At 37.4% G+C, this 9804-nt stretch overlaps 1 protein-coding gene across 2 annotated transcripts in view; it reads right to left on the bottom strand.

The window, feature by feature from the left end:
- Nucleotides 1-9804, bottom strand: part of EMB (embigin) — a 51690-nt gene that overhangs the window by 10917 nt on the left and 30969 nt on the right. For both annotated transcript variants that reach the window (XM_023210566.1, XM_023210567.1), the window contains exons 3-4: nucleotides 3986-4172; nucleotides 3667-3755 (exon numbers count right to left, since the gene is read on the bottom strand). In XM_023210566.1, coding sequence (XP_023066334.1) covers nucleotides 3667-3755; nucleotides 3986-4172 — 276 coding nt within the window. The remainder of the gene's footprint in view (nucleotides 1-3666; nucleotides 3756-3985; nucleotides 4173-9804) is intronic.

The following is a 9804-nucleotide window of genomic DNA, read 5'->3' as shown; positions in this document are numbered from 1 at the left end:
AGGTGTTGGAGAGGATGTGGAGAAATAGGAACACTTTTACACTGTTGGTGGGATTGTAAACTAGTTCAACCATTATGGAAAACAGTATGGCAATTCCTCAAAGATCTAGAACTAGATGTACCATATGACCCAGCCATCCCACTACTGGGTATATACTCAAAGGATTACAAATTATTCTACTACAAAGACACATGCACACGTATGTTTATTGCGGCACTATTCACAATAGCAAAGACTTGGAATCAACCCAAATGTCCATCAGTGACAGACTGGATTAAGAAAATGTGGCACATATACACCATGGAATACTATGCAGCCATAAAAAACGATGAGTTTGCGTCCTTTGTAGGGACATGGATGCAGTTGGAAACCATCGTTCTTAGCAAACTATCACAAGAAGAGAAAACCAAACACCGCATGTTCTCACTCATAGGTGGGAACTGAACAATGAGTTCGCCTGGACTGGGGAAGGGGAACATCACACTGGGGCCTATCATGGGGAGGGGGGAGGGGGGAGGGATTGCACTGGGGAGTTATACCTGATATAAATGATGAATTGATGGGTGCTGACGAGTTGATGGGTGCAGCACACCAACATGGCACAAGTATACATATGTAACAAACCTGCACGTTATGCACATGTACCCTAGAACTTAAAGTATAATAAAAAATAAAAAATAAAAAATAAAATAAAATAAAATAAAAGAAAAGAAAAATTAATGAATCCAGGAGTTGGTTTTTTGAAAAGATCAACAAAATTAACAGACCGCTAGCAAGATTAAAAAAGAAGAAAGGAGAGAAGAATCAAATAGACGCAATAAAAATGATAAAAGGGATATCACCACCGACCCCACAGAAATACAAACTACCATCAGAGAATACTATAAATGCCTCTAGGCAAATAAACTAGAAAACCTAGAAGAAATGGATAAATTCCTGGACACCTACACTCTCCCAAGACTAAACCAGGAAGAAGTTGAATCCCTGAATAGACCAATAGCAGGCTCTGAAACTGAGCCAATAATTAATAGCCTACCAACCAAAAAATGTCCAGGACCAGACGGATTCACAGCCGAATTTTACCAGATGTATAAGGAGGAGCTGCTACCATTCCTTCTGAAACTATTGCAATCAATAGAAAAAGAGGGAATCCTCCCTAATTCATTTTATGAGGCCAACATCATCCCGACACCAAAGCCTGGCAGAGACACAACAACAAAAAAGAGAATTTTAGACCAATATCCCTGATGAACATCGATGCAAAAATCCTCAGTAAAATACAGGCAAACCGGATTCAGCAGCACATCAAAAAGCTTATCCACCATGATCAAGTGGGCTTCATCCCTGTGATGCAAGGCTGGTTCAACATTCGCAAATCAATAAACGTAATCCAGCATATAAATAGAACCAAAGACGAAAACCACATGATTATCTCAATAGATGCAGAAAGGGCCTTTGACAAAATTCAACAGCCCTTCATGCTAAAAACGCTCAATAAATTCGGTATTGATGGAACATATGTCAAAATAATAAGAGCTATTTATGACAAACCCACAGCCAATATCATACTGAATGAGCAAAAACTGGAAGCATTCCGTTTGAAAACTGGCACAAGACAGGGATGCCCTCTCTCACCACTCCTATTCAACATAGTGTTGGAAGTTCTGGCTAGGGTAATCAGGTAAGAGAAAGAAATAAAGGGCATTCAATTAAGAAAAGAAGAAGTCAACTTGTCCCTGTTTGCAGATGACATGATTGTATATGTAGAAAACCCTATCATCTCAGCCCAAAATCTCCTGAAGCTGATAGGCAACTTCAGCAAAGTCTCAGGATACAAAATCAATGTGCAAAAATCACAAGCATTCTTATACACCAATAGCAGACAAACAGAGAGCCAAATCTGAAATCATTCATTCAAATGAATGAACTCCCATTCACAATTGCTTCAAAGAGAATAAAATACCTAGGAATCCAACTTACAAGGGATGTGTAGGACCTCTTCAAGAAGAACTACAAATCACTGCTCAGTGAAATAAAAGGGACACCAAAAAATGGAAGAGCATACCATGTTTATGGATAGGAGGAATCAATATCGTAAAAATGGCCATATTGCCCAAGATAATGTATAGATTCAATGACATCCCCATTAATCTACCAATGACTTTCTTCACAGAATTGGAAAAACTGCTTTAAAGTTCATATGGGACCAAAAAAGAGCCCACATTGCCAAGACAATCCTAAGCTAAAAGATCAAAGCTGGAGGCATCACGCTACCTAACTTCAAACTATACTACAAGGCTACAGTAACCAAAACAGCATGGCACTGGTACCAAAGCAGAGATATAGACCAATGGAACAGAATAGAGCCCTCAGAAATAATACCACACATCTACAGCCATCTGATATTTGACCAACCTGACAAAAACAAGAAATGGGGAACGGATTCCCTATTTAATAAATGCTGCTGGGAAAACTGACTAGCCATAAGTAGAAAGCTGAAACTGGATCCTTTCCTTATTCCTTATACGAAAATTAATTCAAGATGGATTGGAGACTTAAATGTTAGACCTAAAACCATAAAAACCCTAGAAGAAAACCTAGGCAATACCATTCAGGACATAGGCACAGGCAAGGACTTCATGTCTAAACCACCAAAAGCAACAGCAACAAAAGCCAACACTGACAAATGGGATCTAATTAAAGTAAAGAGCTTCTGCACAGCAAAAGAAACTACCATCAGAGTGAACAGGCAACCTACAGAATGGAAGAAAATTTTTGCAATCTACTTATCTGACAAAGGGCTAATATCCAGAACCTACAAAGAACTCAATCAAATTTACAAGAAAAAAACAAACTATCAAAAAGTTGAGCAAAGTATTTGAACAGACATTTCTCAAAAGAAGACATTTATACAGCCAACAGACACATGAAAAAATGCTCATCATCACTCACCATCAGAGAAATGCAAATCAAAACCATCATTCTCAGCAAACTATCGCAAGAACAGAAAACCAAACACTGCATGTTCTCACTCATAGGTGGGAACTGAACAATGACAACACTTTGCCACAGGAAGGGGAGCATCACACACCGGGGCCTATTGTGGGGTAGGGAGAGGGGGGAGGGATAGCATTAGGAGATATACCTAATGTAAATGACGAGTTAATGGGTGCAGCACACCAAGACGGCACATGTATACATATGTAACAAACCTGCACGTTGTGCACATGTACCCTAGAATTTAAAGTATAATAATAATAAAAAAAATCCCATGTCATGGAGCTATGGATATAGAACATCAACCCACGCTCTCAGAGGCTGAGACTACAATAACTTAGAAATGTGGAGGACTATTATAAAAACTATGAGTTCAGAGGTATAAATAAAGAAATTCAGGTGACTCATATAATTCACTCATAATGTGGTAGGCTAGCCTTTTGAACTAAAACCTGTGCTTTAAACTGAGGAACAGAAGCAGGAAGGAAATTGACTTGGGGGATACAAGACCATTTTCAACGTTGCCTCTTGTGACTCTGGAAAGCATATGACTTTCTTTCAGCTATATTATGTTTATTATTGTAAAAATAATTTAAAAATTACAGAATTGAGAAATCTAAGAACATAGTGCTGAAGTTATCAACTATTCCTCAAGTTATTAATACTGACCTTTGAAATTAAATGTTCCCCTTTGTTCCTTTTCCTCCCGAAAGAAACAAGAATAACTTCCCATTTGTTTGCTATTAATGATGGTGAACCTAAAGATAATTGAAGTTATTAATATAGGCTTAGTTCTCAAAACCTTCTTAATGAAAATGAAAAGAGCCATTAATCAAAATTTTAAAATAGAAATAATTCTGTAAATATGCAAATTAGAATATTTGCATAATATTCAAGTGGCTGCAGAGGGAAGAATGCTCAGTCAGCAAAAATATTTAGAATTAAGCTACTTTTGGCAAGCAAGGTAGGTTAAAATTTGTATACTCACCTGTATTGGGTATACAAGGTGCTTCCTGTTGCACTGACAAGATAATTATTCTCAAGTTCTTCACTGTCTTTTTTCCACGTCACATTTACTGCATTCAAATCCCCAGATGTCGTGAACTGGCATGTGAGATTTACATTAGAAGGCCTTTCTAAAGTGATATTTTTTTCTACTGGCATACTAGAATGTTCTATTAGCACAAAAGAGGACAAAATGTGAAAGTTATATTCAGAGGAATCTAATATATAAAACCTTTTAAATTATGAACAGTAGTGTTTTATTGACAATTTCTTAATGTAACATTCATTTGAAGAATTATTCCTCTATCAACATAGTTGGTTCCCTTTCTTATTCCCTTTTATATGCACACCTAAAGAAATGTTTTGATTCAACATTAGCACAATTTAAAAAAAACCTACAGCTGTGATAGTTATCTCCTTAAGCTCTGTAATAAGCAGAATATAGGGTAGAGAGTACCCAAAAACATGTGCCGTATGCTCTGACAGTGTAAAAACAGCACAACTGTAAATACAATACACTCATGGGTGAGAATGGAATGCCTGTTTCAATAATTTTGAGTAATCATATTGTTAGTAGTTATTATGAGAATGTTTTTTGTATAACATGGATTTGAGTGATATATTCTAACCATTCCTAGTCTTCTTAAGAACCTGTAGGGACTGGATATAGACATAGGTACAGGACAGAGAATTTAAATAAGCATCCTGTAGTTCTGAATTTGAACTGAATTTCAGTATCAGTATGAATTCATGAGGTGTTTACCTTTTTTTGACTTTCAAAATAGATATCTTATTTATTTTGGACTGATCATCATAAGAACACTTAACACATTAGACCTTCCCTCTTAGCAAATTTTTAAAACTTGTACCTAAAAAGTAGTCTGAAAGGTTCTCAATTTCTCTTCCCATCTATAGGTGGGAAGAGAAGGAGCTAACCCTTAGAGAAGCTTTAGGGAAGTTGAAGTGTTTATCTTAAAAGGAAAACAATACACACACACACCACACACACCACACACACCACACACACACACACACACACACACACACTGAAGGGGTCCAGAATATGCAAGGATAGCATACAAATTATTTTGAGCAGAAGGCATTTGAGTTCCTAAAATGGCTACTCTGACTAAAAGCAGAGCCTTTCAAAGGAACTCCAAAAACCTCTATTGTCATAAATCCCCTCCCTAGGAGCAACAGGGACAATGGACTCTTATCACTGAAGATGAGAAGTCTTCACACCACACCTAAACAGACACTGTCACAAAACTATCATATCTTCCACCTGTTATCTAAAGGGCTCATTTATCTTTCTTAAAACTCATTCGTTTTTCCATAAGCGGCCTTTCTCCTCCTCTTCTTACCCTACTAAGATGGTATATAAGCCTCTACTTTTAACTGCCCCTTTGAGCTACATGTTTTTCTAACTTTTGTCCACATGTGATTAGGTATGTTTTTTGTTTTGCTAATCTATCTTTTATCAGTTTAATTCACTGAGCCTGAAATTATAGAGAAAAAGTTTCTCCCTGACAGTTTGGCAAGGAATACGGAATGGTTAGGACTCCCCACCCTTCCACTCCAACCCCATTTCCAAAGCCTGAGATTTCAGGACCTCTGACCCAGCAGGTAAGTATGAGCTCTTTTTTTTTTTTTTTTTTTTTTACCAGTATCCAATCTGGGATACTGGTAAAAAAAAATAATAATAATAATAAGGGGTGCACTAGAACAAGAGCAGTAAGAGCCTCTACTTGTCTTTTCTTTCTTCAGTTTAACCCTCAGGTTCCTAACCACTAACTCTCCGACAATACACACACACACACACACACACACACACACACACACACACACTCTTAGGGAAAACATAAAAAAGCTTACTTTAATTTTGAACAGTGGCAAATAAAGAAAAAATATTCAGCATGTACCTTGTTTGTCCTACACTAACTGTATCACTGGCTAACCAAACAGCAGAGAAAGTCAATGTTCTCTTTATAGAAAAATTCCAGCAAATGAATAAAAAAGAAATCATACAAATATACCATAATGATGATGCGATCCCTAGTAAATCATGGATCTAGGCATTTTGCATCAACTGGGGCAATAATTTCAAAAACAGAATTATGTCTCTCTTGAGGAAGAATACCCCACTACCTAGGATATAGTCTTGCCAAAAAAGGTGCTGGAGGAGGTTCTTCAAACTGGTTAAGTCTCTGGATTCAATTCCCAGTTTACAGGAAATATGGATTATGGAAGAACACATTAACCTACATTTCATGAAAGTCATCAACCAAATCCAGATTCTGGGAAAATTCTACAAAATAAATTATCTGTTTTTCTTTCTTTTTCTGTCTTTTTTGTTTGTTTGCTTGAGATGGAGTTTCGTTCTTGTTGCCTAGGCTGGAGTGCAATGATGCTGTCTTGGCTCACTGCAAGCTCCACCTCCCGGATTCAAGAGATTCTCCTGCCTTAGCCTCCCAAGTAGCTGGGATTACAGGCACCCGCCAGCAAGCCTGGCTAATTTTTTTGTATTTTTAGTAGAGATGGGGTTTCACCATGTTGGCCATGCTAGTCTTGAACTCCTCACGTGATCACCTCACGTAATCTGCCTGCCTCAGCTTCCCAAAGTGCTGAGATTACAGGCATGAGCCACCGCACCCAGCCTGGTTTTTTCAATACATAAATTTTAAAAGGGAGAGAAATGTTTTTGTATTGGACGTCAGGTGCTATGTTTCGGGCACCTGAAGATTATAAGATACTCAAAAAATTCCATTAAAAGAAAAGCAAAACTGAACTGTAATATTTAGGGATGCATACCTGGGTAATAAAACAATACAGAAAAACAAGAAAGTAACTGCATAAAAATCAGAAGAGTGGTAATTACTCTTAAGGGGAAGAGAAGGAGTTGTGTTTGGAAGACGGTAGTGCATCATACAAACAAATTTCTCAAGCTCTTCTCATTCTCAACAATAGTATAGTATGATTAAATGGACTATGCAGAGCCAAATGTAGAAAGAAAAATAATACAACTCAAATAAAATGGTCAGGTGCAGTGGTTCACGCCTGTAATCCCAGTAATTTGGGAGGCTGAGGTGTGTGGGACTGCTTGAGCACAGGCGTTCTAGGCCAGCCTGGGCAACATGGTGAGACCTCATCTCTGAAAAAAAAAAAAAAAGAAAAAGTTAGCCAGGCTTCATAGTGCATGCCTTTGGTCTCATCTAGTCGTAGGCAGAGGTGGGAGGATATTTTGAGCCCGAGAGTTGAGGCTGCAGTGAGCTAAGGTGGCACCATTGCACTCCAGGCAGGATGATAAAGCAGGGCCCTATCTCACACACACAAAAAAAATCTATCACTTTTAATTACATCTGAAACTTTACGAAATGTTTCCATAAGCAAAGACCAGGTGCAAGGTTTGCAGATAGTGAAGTACAGCTCGTGCGAAGCACTTTGTGAGCACATACTTGAAATAACTGCTTGTATGACTGCAAACTGCTGAACTGAATTTAATGCTCAAAAAGAAAAATAGCATTTGATGTCTCTAGAATACATATATTGCCAAAGATTACCTTATTCCTTGCAGATCCCTTTACTGTGCTCTATTTCATTATCCTAGTATATTTTAAACATTTTGCTAGCCACACCAAATTATTCCAACTACCTTTCAAATGTTGGTGCCCATCAGGATTTTGCTCTCTGGTCTCTTTACTTCTCAATTTGGCACTCCTTTGTTGGATTCAACTATTAACCGTACTGCTCTTTACTTGCAAAATTAGAACCTCCACTGAAGTCTTTTTTTTTTTAATTTTATAGCTCCAGCTGTCTGTGGAGCATCTAAATCTGGATATCCCATGGGAAGTTCAAACTCCAAATATCCAAGAGAGATCCATTAATATTCCCTTGTGCTGACCTACAACACTGAATCACATGCAGTAGTATTTAGTTGATTCTACCGCTAAAATGTCAAACAAATTTGTCCAGTTTTATCCAACCCTCCTATTATTGGCCTTCATTATCTTTCACCAAGACAAGGCAAATTACCTAATTTCTCTTGGCCAGCTTCTCTTGCTCCAGCCAAAATTGTCCTTTGGTTGGAGCAATTTGAGCAAAACTCAAACTGTTTAACTGCCTTGATTCTATACCTTGCATTTGCAAATCAAAGTATCTTTGTATTGGACATCCATTTCCTTATTTGTAAGGCAGGATAATACATATTTCATGAGATTGTAGAAAGTTCTATCATAAGAAATGCAACAGTAATATAATATAGCAATTAATAAATGTCCATTTACTTCTTCTCACCATTATCTCACTGGGGAATATTATAAAAACTATCATATATGGTGCTAAGGGTTATATGTTGATTAAATCATTTAATCTTCACAACAGCTTTATGAGGTAAGTATCGCTGTTACCATTCCAACTTTAGAAATGAGGCAAAGAGAGGATGCCTGTCTTGTCTAAGATCACACATCAAGAAAAGGCAACACTGAATCTTAGATTTAGGTATGCCTGAGTCCAGATTGTGATAACCAACAGACTATACCAACTCTCAAACATATTAAATTCTCATTACAATGGAATTAACTTCATCACCTTTAAACTGTTCAACCAAGATTTTAATTAAAAGAAAATATTAATAGAAGATTAAAGAAATGTACAGTGTAGCTATATACCAATGTGAATGTGATGATAAATGAACAGTGCAATCAAGATATTTTTAAAATACACATTTTCAACTAAACACAGTTTTACATAACTTAAAATGCAATGCAGCTGTTCTTATTGGTAGGCCATCCTCCAAGCCCTAACCGTTGTCTCACTGTTCCCTATAATACTTTGCAGGTACTTCTGCAGTTTGCTGTTTCTGCAGTTTGCTTTCCTTCCTGTCAAGAAATCACAGCATCAAAAACATGCAAAAAGCTCTACCTTTTACATATTTTGTGGTTAGCCAACAAACTAATGTGAGCTCAGTCGACAATGTTTCAACTTCGTTAATACTGCACAACTGCAATGCATTTTTGCCGCTTTAGAGTGCTGCAAAAACATCTATGACATCTGCATTTCTAAAATGATAGCAATTTGTTTCTGAAACATATTTTTAAGACTGTTCTTAAAACCATATAGTAATTTATACCTGTCTAAATAATTTCTTATTTTCATAGATAACATTTGCAGTCTTCAGAGAAATGACATTTAGATTTTCTTGGGTCTATTCAGGACCCAATGTTTTAAACCATTTCACTACAAATAAAAGTCTGCTTTGTTCTTTATTAAGAAAAAGAAAATATGGAAGAAGCCAATTAAAATTTATTGCATAGGATAGTGTTTCCAAACATGCTTTAAAGACAGAAACTCTTACTAAAAACAGTTAAGGGAACTGTGATATATACAACGGATTAGATGGGACAACTCTGATAGAAGCCAAGATAGAAAACACAGAGCCCCATCAGCCTGACTTTTCATTATTCATAATGAGGTAGGAGGTGGAACGTGACTCTGGACCAGACTGAAGACTGACAGAAACAAGGAAGAGACATCGAAAGCTCCTCTCCACAAGACACACCCGCCCAGCACCATGACAGTTTACCATTGTCATGGCTACACCCAGAAGTTACCATCCCTTTCCATGGCAATGAACCAGAAGTTACCTCCTGTTTTCTAGAAATTTCTGAATAGCCTGCCCCTGAATTGGCACATAATTAAAAGTGGTATAAACGTGGCTGCAGAACTGCCCCTGAGCTGCTACTCACGACACACTGCCCAGGGTGTACCCCTGCTCTGAAGGAGAAGTCACAGAGCTGTAACACC

The sequence above is a fragment of the Piliocolobus tephrosceles genome, chromosome 4 (genome assembly GCF_002776525.5).
Source record: "Piliocolobus tephrosceles isolate RC106 chromosome 4, ASM277652v3, whole genome shotgun sequence".
Taxonomy (NCBI): Eukaryota; Metazoa; Chordata; class Mammalia; order Primates; family Cercopithecidae; genus Piliocolobus; species Piliocolobus tephrosceles.
This window is presented reverse-complemented; position numbering and strand designations above follow the sequence as displayed.